The sequence below is a fragment of the Bidens hawaiensis genome, unplaced genomic scaffold (genome assembly GCF_021521415.1).
Source record: "Bidens hawaiensis isolate Kalapana, Puna unplaced genomic scaffold, B.hawaiensis_p1.1 tig00000512_1, whole genome shotgun sequence".
Lineage (NCBI taxonomy): Eukaryota > Viridiplantae > Streptophyta > Magnoliopsida > Asterales > Asteraceae > Bidens > Bidens hawaiensis.
In genome coordinates, this window is record NW_027491033.1 from 1,620,000 (window position 1) to 1,643,096 (window position 23,097).

Below are 23,097 nucleotides of genomic sequence, written 5' to 3' on the forward strand. Positions count from 1 at the left end.
GATTACATTCCTAGAATTACTTATATGTTGAGAAACTAACGGGAAGAGTTAATTTGCAAATGAGAAACTAGAATTACTTATTAGAGAAGACTATTTTTATAACACTTAAAAAATAAGACGTTAGGTCTACTCACATAATTAGATTGATCCAAAATCTAATGGATCCTAACAACTCATTTGAATTCCTTTGGGCTTTATCCTGTTGGCCTCAACGAATTAGTTGGGCATGTATCTCATCAATGCCTATCATGTGTATATATTGTGTAAGTGAGCTATCATGCCTAAGTCACCTAATAGTATTTATACCTGTATAAGCACACATGCATATATGTGAAAGGCATGAAAAGGAAAAGCGGGGAATGAGCTATAGACAAAGAAATAACGATCTATTAAAAGACACACAGGGCGAAGATGAAGCGAGTAAAGACACAAGAAGTGAAGAAACACTTGAAGAAGTTGTCAAAGACAAATAAGAAAAATAACCTAAAATAAGTAAGTTAAGTACTTAAGTCTACATGTAAACATAAAATATGTTAAATAAGTGTAAAACTGTAAATAAATGAATGAATGGTATGTGATAAAGTGACCATAGGGGTCAAAATTGGTTAATAAGCAAGCAAGCAATTGAATTTACCTAATATGGGTCGATTTACACTCAATATACCAACACTATTTATCAAATGCCCATTTTATTACCCAAATCTCTACTTAATAAAATAACATATCTTGCAAAGTTGCAATATAAAACTTATGTCCAAACACTAAAATATAGAATTTTAAAATTTGTTTGGATAATAAAAGCGTATAATATTATTTTAAAGGCCCGACACACTAGTTGTCAGAGAAAATAGAAACCCAAAAGCCTATTTTACGATCTTTCTTTCAATTAAGTGAATAGTGTGTGTTTTCTAGTATCAATCAATCAATCAAAACCCCTCTCATCGCTATCTCAATGAAACTGGTGGAGAGAGAAACAACAAATCCGGAGCCCTAATCCAATCCAATCCAATCCAATCCAATCCAATCGGATCATCCAGTTCTCATCAACCGTCAAATGCTCACAATCTGCTCCCAATTCAAACCGATTCTCGTTCCGGTGAGTGCTTTTGTAGCCGATTATTGTTCCGATGACCTAATTCGGCTTTGATCCGTCTCGATTGGTGATTGATTGTTAGTTGTTGTGATTGATTGTGTAGATGTGGATCTGAGTTATGGTGAATTGTTAGTTGTACTGGTTTATTGTTGTTTAGATGATTAATTGATGTGTGAGGAGTGATCTTATAGGGATTTTGATGTGGTTTTGTGAAATCTAGAGTGTGATAACGAAATTGATTATAGATTGTTTAATTATTTATGGTGTAGGTTGCTTTATAGTAAGAGTTTGTTCAAGGCTGTGTGACATTAATGTGATTATTGCAACTTCAATGGCAGCTGGTTGTTATATTCTGGTTATTAGATATAGCTTACTTTTATATTGCAAATTGTTTAATGCCTCTTGTAGCTCTGAAACTAGTGAATAATTTGTTGGAGATAAGTAGTCAAAGGTGGAATAAGGAGTGTATGGTTTTGTTATTAATGTTTACAGCTCTTAGAAGGAATATATATATCCTTAGTAATTTTGTGTTTAATGTGCATCATGATCTTGTTTTAGCATATAAGTTCGAGCTAGTTTAACACTGAATGAGGTTTTTTGAATAGTTCTGTGATAGAAGAATATATTCTTCAGTGGTTAATATGTTTGTTCATGGGAATTGTGCTCTATCTAGGGACTTGATTACTGCTTTTTTTAATGCTTAACTCTTGCCTAAAGAGGAAAAGTAATTAGGCGTGTCTTGTTTGTGACCATGGTAATTTTGTATACTCATGTACACAACATGTGTGATATAAATGGCACGATACATCGTGGCATGGCAACGTGTTGGAGTTGGATTATACCATTTGTATGTATATGGAACATGTGATGGATTCAACTAGAGCCTAGAGGAATTTGATTGGTTTTCAACACGCAAGCCACGGTCCACCAATTGATTTCTTTAATATTTTTAGGTGCTGGATAACATCTTTTTTTTTGTTTCTAGTACACATGCTTCAAGCTACAATATTCTATCGATGTGTATAGTTATAGTTATATGAACTATGTATTGTTCCCGTGTGAATTTTGCATACTTTTTTCTGCTCACTGCTTGAATACTATGCTTCTTAGTAATAACTATAGTGTTATATGAATGGTGATCCATTTCTTTAACATGGTTCAATTTGGACATGCTCTTTCTCTAGTGAGTCAAAAGGGCAAAATAAAATAAAAAAATAGGCTAGAAGGAAATAGTTCTAATGGATTGAAAGCCACCTCAGTTTGTTTTTAATCCACAAAACTTTCAAAATCTTTTATTTTTAAGAAAACTTTGTTGAAATGTATAGCTTTTGCAATCATACTTGACACTATAATTATCTATTAAGTAAATGACAAAAACTGTTTCTATCCAACCAGACCCCACCAGTTTCAATCCATACCAAAAATGACATTTGGCACTTTACCCAACCCTGTGTGCAAAAGGGATGAAGATAAAAGTTAATGAATTTGTAGTGCATCTTCTTTAATTTTTTTTTGTTATTGTAGTGCATACCTATGTAGGTGTTATGTGAGACCTCATTGATTATTAATTTTTCAGGAACACATGTTTGTTGGTGGAATAATCTTGAGGGTCACAAAAGTGTTTGTGGAGGGTGACATTTATTAAAATATTTGGTACTCATCAGGCTTAAAATGGCCTCTTCCAGCCTAGGACATGGTGGAGTCGGTACATCAAGAACCGTTGGTGGATTTAATGAATCCTCTACTGCAATTGATCGGTTGGGAAGGGGAATGCTTGAGATGAGACTCAGGGATAAAGTGGAACGTGGCGATGACAAAGTGAGTGTAAGTATAATTTTTATAATAAACATTTAAACGAGTTAAAACATATTCATAAAATCAAGTTTATTGTTTCAGGATAGTGAGCCAGAGATTGTGCATGGGGCGAGTACTGAAGCTGGACATGTAATAAGGACAACAATTGGAGGGCGTAACGGCCAATCTGAACAGGTAGGAAGTGACGAGTTTAAAGAATTAGGTGGTCTGTTTTAGAATTTTGATGTGTACCTAGGCATGTTAACGAACACGAACAAAGCATGTTCTTGTTCGTTCGTTTAACTTTAACTGAACAAACGATTGAACACTAGCAATTAAACGAACGGGCTTTCTTGTTCATGTCCTTTGTTTAAGTGAGCATAGCTGAACATGGATGAATGAACATGACTGAGCTAACACCAATCAATAGTAATTGTGAACAATTTCTTGGGCCTAAATTGTTATTAAAACTAGTACAAATTGTAATGCACCTAAAGTTTAGATATGTATTAACAAACCTAAATGAACGAATAACGAATTTAACAAACGTAAACTTATCATAAATTAACGTTCACAAACACAAATGAACGAACGAGACATGTGTTCATGTTCATTTGTTTATTAGATAAATGAACTTGGCGCACGGTTCACTGAACCTTGGGTTCGTTTACTAGCCTATATGTATCAAAATGCCATTTGTTATATGAGTTTCGTTTTCTTTTGATTTCATGGCAGACTGTGAGTTACATAGCGGAACATGTGATCGGGACTGGTTCCTTTGGTGTTGTTTTTCAAGTAAGTATGGTCAACTTGTTAGATTATTAGTTTTTCAAGTATGGTCAACTTGCTGATTTATTATGCACTTCTGCGTTATTGGTGCAGGCTAAATGCAGAGAGACGGGAGAGATTGTGGCTATCAAGAAAGTTCTTCAAGACAAACGTTACAAGAACAGGGAATTGCAGATTATGCAAATGCTGGATCATCCTAATGTTGTGGCGCTTAAACATTCTTTTTTCTCAACTACCGATAAGGACGAGCTGTACCTCAATCTTGTTCTTGATTTTGTTCCTGAAACTGTTAGCCGTACTGCAAGGCACTACACTAGGATGAATCAACGAATGCCCTTGATATATGTCAAGTTGTATACTTATCAGGCATGTGTCTACCTCACTTTGGTATCCGTAAGATATAGCTATTTTTGTATTACACATGAAAGATTGAGAAAGTTTGGAGTTTTGTATACATTTCTCTGCAGATATGCAGGGCACTTGCTTATATCCATAATTGTGTTGGCATATGTCACCGTGACATCAAACCACAGAATCTACTTGTAAGATTATCTTCAAAACTGGATGAATTACTTTATTCTTTTTCATTATGAAGTTTTAACACATGCATGATACTTAGTTCTAAGATAGTATCAAGATCACGCTAGTGGGTTCAATATCACATTTATTTTTTACACACGTATTTACTTTCAGGTGAATCCACACACACATCAGCTGAAACTATGCGACTTCGGAAGTGCTAAAGTTCTAGTAAGTCTTATAATCTGTGCATCTGGTTTTCAGCTTTCATATGTTATATACCCTTTTAATTAGTATCTATAATTAACTTTTAGGTGAAAGGAGAGCCAAACGTTTCATATATCTGTTCAAGATACTATCGTGCTCCAGAGCTTATATTTGGTGCTACAGAATATACAACAGCTATAGATATATGGTCAACAGGTTGTGTGATGGCTGAACTACTACTTGGACAGGTACTTTTAACTTTGAACTGTATTATCTGTCAGTTTCGGTTATTTCTAACTAAATTTAATTGCAGCCTCTGTTTCCTGGAGAAAGTGGCGTTGATCAATTGGTTGAGATTATTAAGGTAAGTTGGCTCAATTATACTATCCGATATAAGGTTTACCGGTTTCATGTATTCCAAATTTCAATTTTTTGTACAGGTTTTGGGAACACCTACAAGAGAGGAGATAAAGTGCATGAATCCGAACTACACTGAGTTTAGGTTTCCTCAAATTAAACCTCATCCATGGCATAAGGTATGCTTAAAATTGAGTAAATATTATGCACTTGAAACAATGGTTATTATATGATGTCATGTAGATCACAATTAAACTGATGATATTGATATGGATCGACTTTACTCTCTTATATGTCTTACTTTTCAGGTTTTCCAGAAGCGTTTACCTCCTGAAGCAGTGGATCTAGTTTGCCGTTTTTTCCAGTATTCACCCAATTTACGATGCACTGCTGTAAGTTTGATGTCTTTTTTTAGGGGCATTTACATATTTCCCCTTCCTAACATCCTTAATTACATATTTCCCCAATACTAAAAAAATAATTACATATTTCCCCTTCCTAACACATATAAAAAGGGGAAATATGTAATTGATTTTTGGGGTTGGGGATATATGTAATTAAGTATTTAGCATGGGGAAATATGTAAAAATTCCTTTTTTTTTAAACTAAAGTGGTATTGATGAAGCGGTGATTTTTTTTGTTTTACTGTTTTCTCTAAATACTTGTATGCTGCAGTTGGAAGCTTGTGTTCATCCCTTCTTTGATGAATTGAGAGATCCAAATACCCGTCTTCCCAATGGTCGCCCTCTTCCCCCACTCTTCAGTTATAAACAGCTAGGTAACTTGGATTCATAATCCAGTAAATTTGAGCTCTTTGCTTGTAAGAAGTAAAATTGCATAATGAATAACACTGACTTTGTTGAATGGGTTGTAGAACTTAGTGGGATTCCTAAAGAGACGATCCAAAAGCTTATTCCGGAGCATGCTCGGAAACAGAACCTATTCATGGCTTTAAACATCCAATGAGTTTGGTGTGAATATGGATTTACTAGTTTGCTGCTTGTTTCTTCTTCTGTGCTTGCTTGCTGTTACATATGAGCTTGTTATCAAATGAGGTTACCAATTCTATTATCTTAATCTATCCATCTATGTATGTGTTTTATGTAGTTGGTTACTGTTTTCTTATGTTTTCGCTCATCCTTGTTAAGGTCCGTTGAGTCTGATTTTGTAGTTGGTCCGCCATTGTTTGCACACTTGGTAAAAGTGGCAAAATAGGTGGGTGAGTTGGGTAATGTGTCGAAATGGGTCCTGGTAAAACAGTTAGTTGTTGGTATGACGTGGTAAGGTCGTGTTGGATTGGATCGAAACATTGTCTGAATTATATAAATTTTTCTGTAGTGCGAAATATCGTTACAATATTTCAATAGCGATCTATCTTTCGAGTAAAGAAAGTATGCTGTTTTATGTATCAAGCAACATTTTAGATGACTGGCCCTCTTTTAGCTATTTTTATGGCATTTGATAAATTAAAGTTTTTTTCTTTGATCAAATAGTATGTAAATGTCTCAGTAAATGATACAACTGGTGAAAATTTTTAATAATTGGGTTAACATAAATGGGTTGAGCCGGTCAAACCACTCAGCGACTCAACCCAAAAAAAAAGATTCACAAGCACGAAAGCTTCAACGATCGGAAAAAATAAATTCTTAGAATTTAAAATAAATATAATTATTAGAATTTCATCTCAATTGGCTCCGCTTAGGAAATGAAAACAATTAGATGCGCATTGGTTTTAACTTGAGTTCATGTTAAGTAGAGAGCAAGACTTTAACTTAACCACAATTTCACAAGGGTGTAATGATTCTAACTAAAAAAAATAAAAATCAAAATGTGAGAGTAGTTAGTTTTGAGTTGGCCCCGCACGGCGCACCCTCCTTTCCCTTGCGCCCTTTAAAGCTTTGGCGGATGGAGGTTGGCTAGTGGGCTTGGCGATCCTTTGTGCTGAAGTGGACTATTGCGTCCCCTCTCATATCCACTATACACAACCTTAAAATTAAAATTAGCAACTTCAGGTTCATTAACCTTTATTCTACTACAGTACCAATTGTATACTAACATGACTTGTATCCAACAAAAAAACTTATTCGAGCCACTTTTCGCATCACAAATTGAAGCATTCGGAAGACGATAACTAACAAAGTTTAATAATTCTACTACTTTGCCAAACAAAATTGTGGAAGAGATAAAGACACTTGGCTTCTTACGGATAAAGTCAAGATCCATGGAGTTTTTATAGTGTGGGAAATGGTGTAATAAGATAAAAATCTTTTTTAGGTAAGATCATAGATTCATAGCATTTGAGCAAGAGAAAACACAAAATTATTAAATAAAAGCTAAACAATCAAATGAATCCTCACAACTAAGGTTTCTATTATTATTTAACTTAAACATAGTGATGGACTGGTAAATCTAAGGCCGGCTTCGAGAATTAAAAAAAAAATTTGGGTCGAAGGCTAAAAATATTTTGGGCCTAAAATAAATAAGAAATTTTGTTGAGTTTAAACAATTTAATTTTTAAATTGGCTTCCTTGGTTATGAAATGGGTTGTTTAAAAAACTAATGTATAAATATATGCTAAAACATGTTTCAAGTGAGGTTAGGACCCACAACCTTTCGGTTGAGAGTCATACCCCTTTGCCACTAGACCAAGTTAGTTGTTTGGTAATTGTGTTAAAACATTAAGTATAGATATAGTTTTTCATCAAAATACATATAATTTTAAAAAAAATTCTGGGCCTAGCGGGTAGTCGGGTCTATGGCCGTCAACTACCCTGCCATATGCCATGGCCGGCTTTGAGTTAACCTGCTATTAGTCGATTAGACGATTACTATAACCCAAGCTTCAATCTCAATTCCTACAAATCCACAATTTCTTTACAGATTGGATTATTGATTACCTTTTGGATTATATTTATAATAAAATCATGTGCTTTTGTATTACTTTTTGAGTTAAAGTTGTATTTATATGAAATTAAAGTTTAAAGTAGTTAATCAGCTGAACCTTCCAATTTAACCCGGTATAAATAGTTGTACTATTTTTAAGTCCAACCTCATACACATTAAAAACAGGTCTTTAATGCATTGAGCCAACGTGCTCAAGAAATCAAATAACTAAAGAACACATATAAATATTATTTGTGTTTCAGTTACATTAGTTATAATATTTATTTAAAAATTAAAACTCATAACATAACTGCTTATCATTATTAAAAATTATTAAAATAATTCATTAAAATAAAGGTTAATTACGATGCACATGATCAAATTATTAAAAAAGAAACAGAGACTAAACTCACGTTAGTGTTTGGTAATACTCGTTCAACAATTCTTCAAATAACATAGAGTTGAGATCACGTGCGACTTATGGCGAAAAAACTATTATAATTACTACTATTTAAAGTCAATAAGGTCTCATTCAATTGAACACGTTTAAGAGAGAATAAAGCTGTCAACAAAAAAATATATATATTGTGACTTTTTATTAAATAATTTGTATATATTAAAAACCAAACTTCATCATACTCACAAAACTACTATTTATGAAATTTACAAATAAATTTGTATATTGTACCTAACTCAGTTACGTTAAGAAGATGTAAATATGGAACCACCAATGGATGATTAATTTGTTACTTGACATTTTCAAGTGGCTTATTTAAAAGCACAATTTCGCAATATATAATAAATGTTGGAACCCTAATTGAATCGTGAATGATTAAGCGAGGATTCGTGTGTTGTTCTAGAGAAGAATGGTGATTTGAGAGTGATTGTTATTATTATGGTGGATCAACAAGCAAGTCACAAGAATTACAAATGTTAATAGAAACTTATGAGAGTGGTCTCTCCAAACTCCATTGGTTGTGAACTTGAGGGCTGTGTGTGAGTGTCCTTTTTTAATCTCAGTGAGAACCCATGAACAAAATAGAGTAATAGAGAGTTATATTATTTTTCTTGTGTCCCCCTTTACAAAGAGAAAATGTACATATATAGTGGTCTAGGAGAATCTCCCTTCTAGATCGTCACTCCTTGAGTTCTCTCTATTGACCGTTGGTCCCTCTGACCCAGGCAGGGGACTGGCTATTATCCACTGGACACTCTTTTCCCTCAAAGACTGGACACTCTTTTCCCTCCAAGATTTTGCCAACCTCATCTCTATGATACTCATATCAACAAGGACAGATCAATAGTTGACCTTGGACCTTGTCTGTAACACCCTTGGCAAACACAACATCGTCCCACTCTCAGGCTATCCCACATCGGCCGTGGACAAGAGAGATCCTTGGTTCATAAGTAATTTCCTGCCTCTTAACATCACCAACGCGTTTTGGGTAACCAAAAACAAACCCGTGAGCTCTTCGTGGGCAGAACGGACAATATTGGTGGTGCGAGGGGCCGGATGTTACATTGTCTGAAGTACTTGGGCTGCTGTTGGGTTGGGTTGGACTTTTTGGGCTCTGCTTGAGCTCAGTTCGACCTAGTCTCTTCACATGTCCAATTGGTTTGATGGATAAAACATATTTTAGTTTTAGGTTTCTTATTAGCTAAAGTCATGTTATGTTTCAACTTTTACTAAATTTACGTTTGCTGTTGTGTCTATGTTTCTATTAAAGTTAAAATAGGTCGATTTTCGTCGCGAAGCGCGGGGTGTAAAATACAATTGAAATTAAAAGGCTTAACTCTTATCATTTATCCTTATTGAAACATGAAATTTAGAGTTGTGTTATAGACAATAGATAAAATGATTAAACGAGTCATATTTATGTTTGGTACTTGCATTTAGTGCGTCGTCTTCAACCGGTTTAATCAACCCTAACGGGTAGTGAAGATTGATTGAAGGCCGTAACGTCTCAAACTCGAATATGATCCCAACCGTCTGCAATAGAAGTGGCGAGTTTTCCCTAGTGTTGAAAGTAGAAGATGAGATTTTCTTTTATTATTGGGTTACTCAGGTAGATAGCTTTATTTGTTGGTGGTTAAAGACACAACAACAACAATCATACCTAACATATCTCACAAATATGCAAACAAGCCAAACTGCTCGCGAGCTACTCTTGAACGGCTCGTTAAAAAGCTCGATTGAGCCGAACTTAATTGAGCATGAGCCCGAGCTTCACTTATTGAGTTCGAGCCGGCTCGTGAGCCTAAATGAGTCTGTTATTTATATAATTTTTTAAAATATATATTTAATAATTATTAATTAATATGTATAATATTATGAAAAACTAAATATAAATAACTAAATAATATATATTATTTTATAAAAAAAATTATAATAGAAAAAAAAAAATATATATATATATAAAATTGATAAATAACAAACGAGCCGCGAGCCGGACTCGAGTTTTAAAAATAGAACTCGAAATAAACCGAGCTCAAGCTCTGTGTAAACCAAACAAGCCTAATCAAGCTTGGCTTGTTTGCACGTCTATCTAAAGCTATTAATAGGGTCGAAAGAAAATAAGTCGTAGACAGATAAAAACAATTATTTCACAAAATATAAATAAAAAACCTACACCCATGTCTTAGCCGTCCACCCCCTATTTATCTTTCTATCTTTTCCACAAACTCATCTCATCTTCCCCAATTCTCTTTCTCTCTAGGGTTTAAGCCGCCACCAAATCCAATCCAATCCAATCCAATCCAATCCAATCCAATCCAATGGCTGCTTCTTCTTCATCAATCCACATCCACCCACTCACCGCCACAACCACCAAATCCCCCAAAACAGTCTTATTCGGCCAAGGCCTACGCACCTCCATCTCCTTCTCCTCCATCAAACTCAAACAAACCTCAAAAAGAACAGTTCTCAGAGTCGTAGCCGAGAAAGTCGTCGGAATCGACCTGGGAACGACGAACTCAGCCGTGGGAGCGATGGAAGGCGGGAAGCCGGTGATAGTGACCAACGCCGAGGGGCAGCGGACGACGCCGTCCGTGGTGGCGTACACCAAGAACGGTGATAGGTTGGTTGGACAGATTGCCAAGAGGCAGGCGGTGGTTAACCCAGAGAATACGTTCTTTTCGGTTAAGAGGTTTATTGGACGGAAGATGTCTGAGGTCGATGAGGAGTCTAAGCAGGTATCGTATACGGTGGTTAGGGATGAGAATGGGAATGTTAAGCTTGATTGCCCGGCTATTGGGAAACAGTTTGCTGCTGAAGAGATTTCGGCACAGGTGGATTGCTTAATTTTGTTGAATTCAGTATTGTTTGATATTGGTTTTGTGGGGTTTTAAGTGGTTTTGAGTATTTGGGGTAAACTATGGGTGTGCACGGTTCGGTTTTAGAACAAAAAGTTATAAGTTTTGGTTTTTTGGTTTTCGGTTTAAGTTCGAGTTCGGTTTTTTTGCCCATGCCACGTTTTGAGTCAACATGTTTTTTTGGCACATTTTAATGAATTTGGTTCTAAATAAATAATTTTGTTAATTAATGTTAACAACTAATTGGTTATTATAAATTTGGGCTAAAATATTTGTGTTACATATCATTAAATTCTTGTAAGTTACTTCAAATAAAAAATGAAAATTTGTATATTCGGTTTAGTTTGGTTTTTTTAGTTTTTATTACATGCGAAACCAAAACCAATAAATAAGGTTTGTTTTAGAAAAACATTAAATCAACGCCTTGGTTTTTTGTTAAGGTTTTTTGGTCTTCTCGTTTTTGGATTTGTTTTCTCGGTTTTTTCAGCTTTGGATTGGTTTTCCGATTTCTTCAGTTTTGGATTGGTTTCAACTTTCATGCACACCTCATAGGTTAAACTAAGTATTGTTTAACAATGAATTGGGATTAATTGGTTGTTTTTTGATAATTTGGTTAAATTGAGTATTGTGTTACACTGAATTGGTGATTTTTTTTTTGGTGTTTTTGAATATTTAGGTTTTGAGAAAGCTTGTAGATGATGCTTCAAAGTTTTTGAACGATAAGGTTACAAAAGCTGTTGTAACAGTTCCTGCTTATTTCAATGATTCTCAAAGAACAGCAACGAAGGATGCCGGTCGGATTGCAGGCCTTGAAGTTCTTCGGATTATTAATGAACCTACTGCTGCCTCTTTGGCTTATGGTTTTGAGAGGAAGAATAATGAAACCATATTGGTGTTTGATTTAGGAGGTGGTACATTTGATGTTTCAGGTGAGGGGATTTGGGATACTCATGTTTCTTCTGTCGTTATGTTATTAATACTGAATATTTTTGTTTGGCATATGATGATCAGTTGCTTATTGGTTTTAGATTTTTCTGTTTACTTATGAGTTTATATATTAAGTTAAAGTTTATTTGTCAAAAAGATTTAGTTTTTTTTGCACACATTTTATTAAGTATGTTTTTTTATGTTCTAATTTAGTTCTTGAGGTTGGTGATGGAGTATTTGAGGTGCTTTCTACTTCTGGAGATACACATCTTGGTGGTGATGATTTTGATAAGGTTTGAATTGTTTTAGACCTGTTACTAATGTCTATTTACTACCAATGTCTGTTTTTAAAAATGATTATAAAATTGTTTCTATTTTATATATTTTTGTAGAGAATAGTAGATTGGCTTGCTGCAAGCTTCAAGAAAGATGAAGGCATAGATCTTCTCAAGGACAAACAAGCTTTACAACGTTTGACAGAGACCGCCGAAAAGGCCAAAATGGAACTATCAACTTTAACACAAGCAAATATTAGGTATTATATTGTATTATTAATAACCATGCTTGTTTATTTTTGGTTCTTCCCGACATGAATTTATGCGTTTATGGTTTTTTTTGCTAGCTTGCCTTTCATCACAGCCACAAATGATGGTCCCAAACACATTGACACCACTCTCACAAGGGCAAAGTTTGAAGAACTATGCTCTGATCTACTAGATAGGTATATTTAAATATGTATATTGTTGGAGATATCTTTTCTATACTGTTACTCTTAAAAAGAAAAACGTTTGTTAAAATGATGAATTTGGATTTTGGTTTTCAGGCTTAAAAGACCAGTTGAAAATTCTCTGAGAGACGCAAAGCTCTCGTTCAGTGATCTAGATGAAGTGATACTTGTTGGTGGTTCAACACGTATTCCAGCTGTTCAAGAAGTTGTTAAGAGTCTAACCGGAAAGGAACCAAATGTTACTGTTAATCCCGATGAAGTTGTTGCCTTAGGAGCTGCAGTTCAGGTAATAGAATCATATATCTTATTTCTTTTTGCTTATATTAAATGAATTATGATTAAAGCTTCAAGTTTTTTGTACTTTTAGGCTGGTGTTTTGGCCGGAGATGTGAGTGATATCGTTCTACTTGATGTGACACCATTATCCATCGGTCTAGAAACCCTTGGTGGAGTGATGACAAAGATTATACCAAGAAACACAACCCTGCCGACTTCAAAATCAGAGGTTTTTTCAACCGCTGCTGATGGTCAAACGAGCGTTGAAATTAACGTTCTTCAGGGCGAGCGAGAGTTTGTTAGAGACAATAAGTCTCTTGGTAGTTTCAAACTTGATGGAATCCCACCAGCCCCACGTGGTGTCCCACAAATCGAGGTCAAATTTGACATTGATGCAAACGGTATCTTATCTGTCACCGCCATTGACAAAGGCACTGGAAAGAAGCAAGATATCACTATCACCGGTGCTAGCACACTTCCAAATGATGAGGTACAAAGAATGGTCAACGAAGCCGAAAAGTTTGCAAAGGAAGATAAGGAAAAGCGAGACGCAATCGACACAAAGAACCAAGCGGATTCGGTTGTTTACCAGACAGAAAAACAGTTGAAAGAATTGGGAGATAAGGTTCCAGCTGCTGTTAAAGAGAAAGTTGAGGAGAAACTTGGGTTGCTCAAGGAGGCTGTATCGGGTGGGTCAACACAGACCATAAAAGATGCAATGGCAGCTCTGAACCAAGAAGTTATGCAGCTTGGGCAGTCGCTGTATAACCAGCCTGGTGCACCGGGTGCAGGTCCTACTCCTGGTGATGAACCGGGAGCTCAGTCTGAGTCATCAAGCAAGGGACCGGAAGGAGACGTTATTGATGCTGATTTTACTGACAGCAACTGAGTCGTTTCATATTCACTATCGAGGTAATAATAGCTGAAGCCTGATTTTTCGAGCTGCTAAGTTTTGTTTAAGTTGTTTATATGGGTTATCATGTTGGTTTGTTTTTTTTTTTGTTTTCAGTTTCACGTCGATGCTTAAAAAAATTATTGTTTGCTTGGGTAGTTATGCATCTGAAACATGATTACATCATAAGAATTTATGTGCAACATGATTACTTGTAAAATGACTCAGACCAACTATAATAGTACTTGGTCATGGTGACCCTTAGTTTGGAATGTATGTGTTGATGCTCTGAAGTTAAGTTTTTTTGGCTATGTATGTTCAAATATGCAAGTTCATTGGTAGCAACTGCGAAGTTACGTATCTTAATGAGTGTTTGATGTGTAAACAGAGCGTACAACCGCATTTCAACATCAAAATCTGTACAAATTTTTAGTTGCAGCCTTAATTTGTGAATTGATTCAACTTGATTACTTCCAAATTTTAATTAAGATTTTGAAGCCGTATCACTTAACATTTTCCTTATATTCGACTGTCGATTCTGTACCAATGTTCGAACATGTCAACTTAGACGTGGATTACTTGATGAACTCATAACCCCAAAGCCAAAACATTTAAATATGTGTACTACGTTAAACATCACAAAACATAGTTAACTTGTATCTAAAACATCCACAACTTAAAACAAAAACCCTTAAGATTTGATAAATCAAGATAACTTAAGATTATCACTTGAAACATCACAAAACATAGTTAACTTGCGGTCAATACAACACGATTTTAGGTTTGTATTTAACTGTTTAAAGAACATTACTAATCCAGTTAACGCGACAACAATCAAAACATTTAAAAAACAAAACTGGAACACTTTTAGTACATTAATTAAAGATCACAAAACATAGTTCACATGTATCTAAATCACACACCTGAAACAAAAACCTCCCAACAAGATTTGACAACTTAAGATTATCACTTGAAACACTTTGCATCCAAAAGAGCCTCACCCTCAAACGGCTCCTGATCCTCGATCATCTGGTTCACTCGCTCCTTTTGTGCCTCGTCTGAGAGGTCAACTTTAGTCCACTCATAGAGTTCCATGTCATAACACTCATCCCTCACAAATTTAGGAATTTCCGGTCCACGGAACAACCACAAACCCTTCACCTTGAATGGCGGCTCGTTTCCAATAATAAGCATCTTTCCAAACGCATATTTGCGTGCAAGATCTATACGCTGCAGGAATCCACCAACTTTGTTCATGGTCACAAATGAGACAGTGTTCTCGTCGTTGTACTTGTAGTTGCAAAACCAAAGCGAGTAACCCCCTGGATCAAACATGTCCCAAAACCCTGCAAGTGTCCACAAATAACATAAGTTTAAAATTCATAAGTAATATAAATTACAAGATACATATAAAGTGTAAGATATAGTAATATGGTAATATAAATATACTAAATATTCACCTTTGATTGCAACCTCGCGGAAGTTAGTCTTGGTGTTCGAGTAAAGCCTCTTCCAGTCATCCAAAACCATCTTACTTGGAGGCAATAAATCAAGCGGGTTCTTGGGCTTAGGCTTTGGTGCGTCTTCCTCTGTGGCTAGAACCGTAGGCTTGGGTGCCTCTTCTTTATTAACTTCTTTTTTGGGCTCGGGTTTTGGTTTAGCTTGTAGTTTCTTTGCTGAAGAGAGAGGAATAACAGCTTCGGTTTGCTTGACTTCACCAACTACCTTGCTGAAATTTGGTTGATTAATCATGGTCCAAAAGTACCTCTCAACATGAGGATACTCAGATGTAAAGCTCTTTGGAGTTAATAATTTAAAAGCCATAAACAAGTTACATGTCGTGATGATGTCAGCCAGCGTCACACCATCACCGACCAAGAAAGTGTGTGAAGCAAGATACTTGTTTAAAGCATCAAGACCTCTCTTCAAGCCAGAAATACAATTTTCTTCAACCTTCAACACATAGACCAAAGATTATCGCGTGAGCCCGCAACAAAATATGAAGTCTGAAAAAAGGAAACAACTAACGAGTTTAATGTAGTTGCCATATCCCAATCTTGGTATGTACCAGCCTCTAATATTTAAATCAAACTCAAATGCAGAGAAGTCAATCCATTGCTCGATTTGGCCCTGTACATAAATTTAACAAAATATATAAGCTTCATATATGTAATAAATATTCATGTATCACAAAAAAATAACAAACGAAAGGAGCATAACGAACATATTCTATTATATGTAATAAATATTCATGTATCACAAAAAATTAACAAACGAAAGGAGCATAACGAACATATTCTATCGGGAAAGACCCGAAGAGAAAGCTTCCATGAGCAACTGCAGCAACCAACATGAAGATATAAAGACCGCCATACAAAACCAACAAAGCTAAAAGAATACATTTATCCCTCACCGTAGCGAGCAATTGCATTACTCTCAAATATAGGCCCGTCGGGAGTCTCAAGAACAGGAACCTACATCGATGAAAAATCATATGACCATAAACATATTTAACATGTTTTGTATTTTCAGTAACAAGAGCTTTGTTTGTGTTAACAAGTGTAAATAAGTCAATAAGATTAAACATAAAAAATACAAGACCTTTCCAATAGGGTTCATCTTAAGAAACTCGGGAGTCTTATTTGAAACACCGAACTCAAAATCATCAACCACCTTGATTTCGACACCAACATATTCGGCAACAATTAGTGCCTTGTACACATTCTTGCTTTGCCTTACAGAATGTAAAATCTGCAACCATGTAACATAATATTACATCAAACAAATATCAAACTAATTCACACAATATTAATTAATGATATTTCGCGTATGATAGTCTAAGGACATTTGGTCAAAGTTTTAGAAATATGCCAAATGATTGTATGCAAAGATAAAAAATTAAGTACAAAAATACATACGCAAATAATGATCGAGATTATACGAAACAACTCTATTTGGTCAGTGAAATCTTGACATCATAAACAAGACTTAATAGCTGGATTAATTAGAAGAAAAATACAGTATAGATGAACTTAACTTTGTATAAGTTTAATTTAAATAAGAACAGAGTGATCCATCATAATATCATACAACAAAAACAAAACAAAATCAACAAAAAAGAAAACGAAAAACTTACCAGCACCATTGCTTAAGGAACAAACGATTGTGATCTAAAGCAACAAGTGTTTGAAGCAAAAAAAAAAATAAAAAAAAATAGAGAGAAATCAATAACTAAAAATAACATTTAAAGTGCAAGTTGGTAGTTGCAAAGTGACAGACGTCTTCTTCTTGTATGCTTGATGATGTGTGAAACAAATATTCATTTATGTTTTATGTTTATCTTCATAAGCTTTTCTCAACGTATTAGAAAAAACTAGACAGCCCATGTGGACAAATCCAAAAACAATTTGGAAGATAGAAACCTGGCTGCCCCGGCTAATCCAATGGCAACAGACGACCTCACACGAACATAATTGCAAACCGTATGGCCTCTATTCAAAAGAAACCCGCCCACCGAAGGCCCACTACGATAAAGATAAATTCCGGTGCATCACATGGACTAAATTGTATTACATTCAGGAAAGTAACATTGTTCTGATATAGTTAATGAAACTTTAATTACATTAAAACCATTAAAAAAAACTTTAATTGCTTTAGTTGCACATTTCAAAAAAGAACTTTAATGCTTTTAGTTGAAAATCTTAAAACTTAGTATAGAGTTTTCCCAATCATACAATATATATAAACTTCAATTTAACAATGATGACAAACTTTACTAACAAAAATAGAAAGAGCAAGGCGCAACCAACACGATTTTAGGTTTGTAATTAACTGTTTAAAGAACATTACTAGTCCAGTTAACATGACAACAATCACAGTCCAACACCAAAACATTTAAAAAACAAAACTGGAACACTTTTAGTACATTAATGAAAGATCACAAAACATAGTTCACATGTATCTAAATCACACACCTGAAACAAAAACCTCCCAACAAGATTTGACAACTTAAGATTATCACTTGAAACACTTTGCATCCAAAAGAGCCTCGCCCTCAAACGGCTCCTGATCCTCGATCATCTGGTTCACTCGCTCCTTTTGTGCCTCGTCTGAGAGGTCAACTTTAGTCCACTCATAGAGCTCCATGTCATAACACTCATCCATCACAAATTTAGGAATTTCCGGTCCACGGAACAACCACAAACCCTTCACCTTGTATGGTGGTTCGTTTCCAATAATAAGCATCTTTCCAAAAGCATACTTGTGTGCAAGATCCATACGCTGCAGAAATCCACCAACCTTGTTCATGGTCACAAAAGAGACATTGTTCTCTTCATTGTACTTGTAGTTGCAAAACCAAAGCGAGTAACCCTCTGGATCAAACATATCCCAAAACCCTACAAGTATACAAAAACATATAGGTTTCAAATTCAAATGTCATAGATATTTCAAAAAGCAGATACTAGAAAAAACCAACTATTTTTCTCAAAAAAAAAAAAAAAATCATAAACACCTTTCAACATTCTTTCTTTGAATCTCATAAAAGTCACTTAATTGAATAAAATTGTAGAAATTGTAATTTAAAATTGAATAAAGTTTGTAGAATGTGTAACTTATTATAACTAAGTGAGAAGAAAATTGAAATGAATTGACATGTATAAACTGGACATAAGTGTGGACGGCGTAAATAGAAAAAGATAACTAAAAACATATAAAACAATTAGTAAATTAAAATCGTTAAGCTGAAAACAAAAGATTTTATCACTATTGCAATGAAACTTGTCAAACAATGTTTTCATAATACAATCTAATCATAATTATAAGATAGTTTTTCTTGTATTACATTTTAAAAAACTTTTTTGATAAATTTTTTTACAAAGTATGTCACTTTTCAATGTGTAAAATAATGTTAATAGACATCTAAGAAAGATAAAACTATATAAAGTAGCATGTACCTTTGATTGCAACCTCACGGAAGTTAGACTTGGTGTTAGAATAAAGCCTCTTCCAGTCATCCAAAACCATCTTACTTGGAGGCAATAAGTCAAGTGGGTTCTTTGCTTTAGGTTTTGGTGCCTCTTCTTCCTCGGTGGCTTGAACTGCAGGCTTGGGTGCCTCCTCTTTCTTGACTTCCTTTTTAGGCTCGGCTTTTGGTTTTGCGGCCTCAGGTTTCTTTGCAGAAGCAATAGGAATAATAGATTCCGCTTGTTTGACTTCACCAATTACCTTGCTGAAGTTAGGTTGGTTAACCAATGTCCAAAAGTACCTCTCAACGTGTGGATACTCAGAAGTGAAGCTCTTTGGTACATATTGGAAAGGCATCACCAAGATGCATGTTGTGATGATGTCGGCCAAGGTCACACCATCACCGACCAAGAAAGTGTGTGAAGCAAGATACTTGTTCAAAGCATCAAAACCTCTCTTCAAGCCGGCAATACTGTTCTCTTCAGCCTTCAAAACATTAAACTCAAAATTATCAATTGAACAATTAACATAAGTAAGAAAGTGGGAAAAAATGAGAAAGTATAAAATATACAGGTTTGATGTAGGCACCAAATCCCAATCTTGGATATAACCATCCTCTAGCATGTGCATCAATCTCAAATGAAGAGAAGTCGATCCATTGCTCGATTTGGCCCTGTACATAAAATTAAACATACATATATAAACTTTATATCTATACTATATATAATGTAGCAAAGAGGGGCAAATTAAGACACTACTTTTTAAGTGATTTACAAGTAAATGTTGCAACCTGGTAGTGGGGCAAAATAGTCATTCTCACATTAAAACAAAACTCACATTTATTTATTATAGTTACAATATTCACCTCTCAATTTTAATTTAATTTAAAGAATAATTATAACAATAACCCTTAATCTTTTACCTAAATCTTATTTTAATTTTCACTTTTAACCCAAATACCCCCATGGTTTTAAACGTTAATAACTTTTTCATACGTTAATATTTTTTTTAAAAATTAATACCATAAAAACGAGCATATTTTTATCTTTAATTTGAGTATGATATTGCCATAGTTTTTTCAGTTAAAAAAAATACATTTTATATATGTGTATTTCTGCCTGGTTATGATAGTTTTAAATTAAATCGTGAGCCAAACCTTTTGTAACAATTGTTTTTGTAGTCGAAAACCAAGACAGAACCTTTGACAGTTGAAAACAACTGGCGGAAAGTTAAAAAAAAATCAACCGTCAAATCAAAGGATGAACGGCTTTACGGTTTCAAACCGAACAATAAAAACCCATAAACTTATTAAGTAGTCTGCGTTTCCCCCTGCATGGCGCGGGCACCCATCTAGTATATATATATGTATGTATGTATCACACAATATTAATATGAAAGAAAATAAGATAACTAACATATTCGATTTTGGAAGACCCAAGGAGAAAACTGTTAAATGCAACATAGCGAGCGATTGCATTGCTCTCAAATATAGGTCCCTCGGGAGTCTCAAGAACAGGAACCTGATTCATGAAAAATGACAAGTGTGTAAACAAGTTAATTAATTTGTGTGCTTTTATTGATAATTGTGACTAGATTAAACCAAAAAAGACAGCACCTTTCCAATAGGATTCATCTTAAGAAACTCTGGGGTCTTGTTTGAAACACCCCTCTGGAAGTTTTCGGCCAATTTGACTTCAACTCCGACATATTCTGCAGCAATTAGTGCCTTGTTCACATTCTTACTGTTACCCGGAGCATGAAGGATCTGCAACCGAACCATATAATGAATCAAACAAACAGCAAACTAATTGAAACAAAGATATAATAATCAAGTAATCTAAAGAAAACATAAACTTTTCGAGTTTCAGTTATTATAAATCAAAAGCCATAACATCAGCAATAAAACAACCCGAGAATTCAACTCACAGCCTAAAAGAACATTTATCAGTAAGAGAAGCTTCAACAAAAGCAAATTTAATCGAAAAGCTAGATTTAAATGTCTCAAAATTCAGTATTTTGTAGTAATTTAATTATTAGCTGTAGCTACAATACCAAAACAAGATCTAACATCAGTAACAGAGATTAATACAAATATATGCAAAAAAATGCAAATAATATTCTAAAAATGACAACTTGCTTAAATTTAGACCATTTAATTAAATTTCAGTAACTTAAAAGTAACTTAATATAACAAAAATAACAAGTAATCACATCAGATGATCAGACACAAAAAGTCAACAAAATTTACAATCAGTTACACTAACAAGTCATAACAAATTAATTAATAACTTATAAAAAATAATTATAATACAGTACAGATGCAAATCAAGCTCCTAAATCCGTACAAGATCCATCAGAATAAGTAGGAATTGAAGTAGAAACTTACGAGAGCCATTGCTTAAGGAACAAACGATCGCGATCTAAAGCCACAAGTGTTTGAACTTTGAAGCAAAAAGACAAAAAAATAGAGATAAATCAATAACTAAAAATAACATATAAAGTGCAAGTTGGTAGTTGCAAAGTGACAAACGTATTCTTCTTTGTATGCTTGATGATGTGTCAAAACAAATATTCGTTTATGTTTTGTCTTCATAAGCTTTTCTCATCGTATTATTAGAGAACACTATATAGCCCATGTGGACAAATTCAAAAAAAGAAAATTGAAGATAGAAGCCTGGTTGCCCCGGCTAACCCAATGGCAGCAGACGCCTTCAAACAAACATAATTGCAAACACTACGATCTTCTATTCCAAGGCAACCCGCCCACCGAAGGCCTACTACAATAAAGATAAAATTTCGATTGCGATCGGATTCGAACTTTAGAAATTGTGGCCTCCGGTCTTCACCTTGGCTAGACATATTCAATTAGTTTGAATAGTGTGCACCGTTATTCATTTTTTCCTAAATGAAATCCTTTATTAACCTCTTACTGCGGCGGGGGTGTTTGGATTTCCTTATTTTACCTCCTTATAATTTTTCACAAAGTTAGTAAGTAATAACACACAACATCTAACACCTTTTAACTTTTCTAAAAATTAATAAGTAATAAATTACTAAAAACTAGGGTATAGCCTGTGTTATACACGGGTGGAAAAACATATCAACAAATCATATAAATATAGACAACATACTCAACCAACACAAATATGTTTCGAGCAAGTTGATACTTTTCGGCTGACAAAAGTAATAAACTAATTATTAATCTTAATACAATAGGGTATAAGAGATCAATAAGAAACTTTAAAAAATAAAATCAACATACTACAAATGACATTGCCATTTAGCAACCCAAACATATTACAAATGACAAATATTGCGATTAAATAAAAGTAACATATTCAAGAATATTAATAAAAATATATAGAAAGAAAAAAACATAAAGTAATTGTTAACAGGATTACTTTATTTACAATCAATTTCATTATATAATTCTTTTTTAATTGTATACATTAATCTTGATATTTATGCGTAATTAAAAATTATTCAAATATTAATTAAATGATAACTACATCATTTGAAATTATAAGTACAACTCTAATACAATTAATATGTTATAAACAAAATGGATTCATATGTTATAAACAAATACAAAAGTTTAAATAAACACACATATTTATCTATATTATGAGTTTGACAACAAAACCTTGTCATTTTTCATATACATATATAATATGCAAGTAAACATAAAAGTAACATTTATAAATTTATCTAACAGAACAACGTAATTGGTATACATTCATTCATTCCTACGTTTATATAGACATTATTGGTTATAAACTTGGTATTAAACTATTTTCTATTTGATTAATTTTTAGCTATCACATGGAGCTAATGTTCATATATATTTATCAAATAATTGTATTTGTAAAACAAAGAAAGTGTTATGGTCAAAGACGTCATAACTAATAAAGTAATTAGTTGTCAACATATATTGCAAAAACTTACATTCAAAACGATTTACATATATAAAAAGTATAAATTGTTTTGAATTTGGCAAAATATAATATCATTAATTATAGTTATATCATTTTGGTCAAATGATAGTTAGTTATCACAATATTTGAAATTATTATTCAAATACATAAAAATATTATTAGTGTATTAAAATAAATTTGAGTTTAAATAATTTAATTTGACTTCCATAATTACTCGGGTCTTTTGGAAGCGTTAATAATTTGACTTCTAAAATTAAGTAATTTACTTTGACTTCCATAATTAATCAAATTGTAAATTAATTAATTACCTTAAATATCTTTAAACAAAAATCAACTGTCATAAATTGAATTAAAGGTAATTAATTTGCAATGATTTACGTGAACTTAAATGTTGGTTATTACATTTTTAATTTAATAATGG

The 23,097-nt window shown here is 33.8% G+C and overlaps 4 protein-coding genes across 6 annotated transcripts; 2 read left to right on the top strand and 2 right to left on the bottom strand.

The window, feature by feature from the left end:
* The first annotated feature begins 880 nt into the window (after positions 1-880).
* On the top strand, positions 881-5,884 carry LOC143633615 (shaggy-related protein kinase kappa). 2 transcript variants are annotated; one of them, XM_077101882.1, is made up of 13 exons: positions 881-1,096; positions 2,670-2,917; positions 2,990-3,082; positions 3,623-3,682; positions 3,770-4,042; positions 4,144-4,218; positions 4,370-4,426; positions 4,510-4,650; positions 4,716-4,766; positions 4,843-4,938; positions 5,068-5,151; positions 5,435-5,537; positions 5,634-5,884. In XM_077101882.1, exons 2-13 carry the CDS (start codon positions 2,765-2,767, stop codon positions 5,723-5,725), a joined length of 1,278 nt encoding a protein of 425 aa, XP_076957997.1. In that variant the 5' UTR covers positions 881-1,096; positions 2,670-2,764; the 3' UTR covers positions 5,726-5,884. The 2 variants fall into 2 exon arrangements, with proteins under 2 accessions (XP_076957997.1, XP_076958001.1); XM_077101886.1 differs by having other exon boundaries at positions 2,670-2,911.
* A 4,433-nt stretch (positions 5,885-10,317) lies between these two features.
* On the top strand, positions 10,318-14,069 carry LOC143633628 (stromal 70 kDa heat shock-related protein, chloroplastic-like). The gene is made up of 7 exons (XM_077101896.1): positions 10,318-10,930; positions 11,631-11,883; positions 12,095-12,174; positions 12,274-12,416; positions 12,504-12,602; positions 12,705-12,894; positions 12,976-14,069. Exons 1-7 carry the CDS (start codon positions 10,418-10,420, stop codon positions 13,771-13,773), a joined length of 2,076 nt encoding a protein of 691 aa, XP_076958011.1. The 5' UTR covers positions 10,318-10,417; the 3' UTR covers positions 13,774-14,069.
* Positions 14,070-14,618: 549 nt separating this feature from the next.
* LOC143633707 (elongation factor 1-gamma-like) lies at positions 14,619-17,142 on the bottom strand. The gene is made up of 7 exons (XM_077101959.1): positions 16,913-17,142; positions 16,378-16,527; positions 16,190-16,250; positions 16,070-16,113; positions 15,805-15,906; positions 15,237-15,729; positions 14,619-15,122 (listed from the first exon to the last, which is right to left on the bottom strand). Exons 1-7 carry the CDS (start codon positions 16,919-16,921, stop codon positions 14,743-14,745), a joined length of 1,239 nt encoding a protein of 412 aa, XP_076958074.1. The 5' UTR covers positions 16,922-17,142; the 3' UTR covers positions 14,619-14,742.
* Positions 17,143-17,669: 527 nt separating this feature from the next.
* LOC143633695 (elongation factor 1-gamma 2-like) lies at positions 17,670-21,173 on the bottom strand. 2 transcript variants are annotated; one of them, XM_077101953.1, is made up of 6 exons: positions 21,128-21,173; positions 20,357-20,506; positions 20,157-20,261; positions 19,313-19,414; positions 18,732-19,227; positions 17,670-18,173 (listed from the first exon to the last, which is right to left on the bottom strand). In XM_077101953.1, exons 1-6 carry the CDS (start codon positions 21,134-21,136, stop codon positions 17,794-17,796), a joined length of 1,242 nt encoding a protein of 413 aa, XP_076958068.1. In that variant the 5' UTR covers positions 21,137-21,173; the 3' UTR covers positions 17,670-17,793. The 2 variants fall into 2 exon arrangements, with proteins under 2 accessions (XP_076958068.1, XP_076958063.1); XM_077101948.1 differs by lacking the exon at positions 21,128-21,173 and having other exon boundaries at positions 20,357-20,521.
* Positions 21,174-23,097: the final 1,924 nt, after the last annotated feature.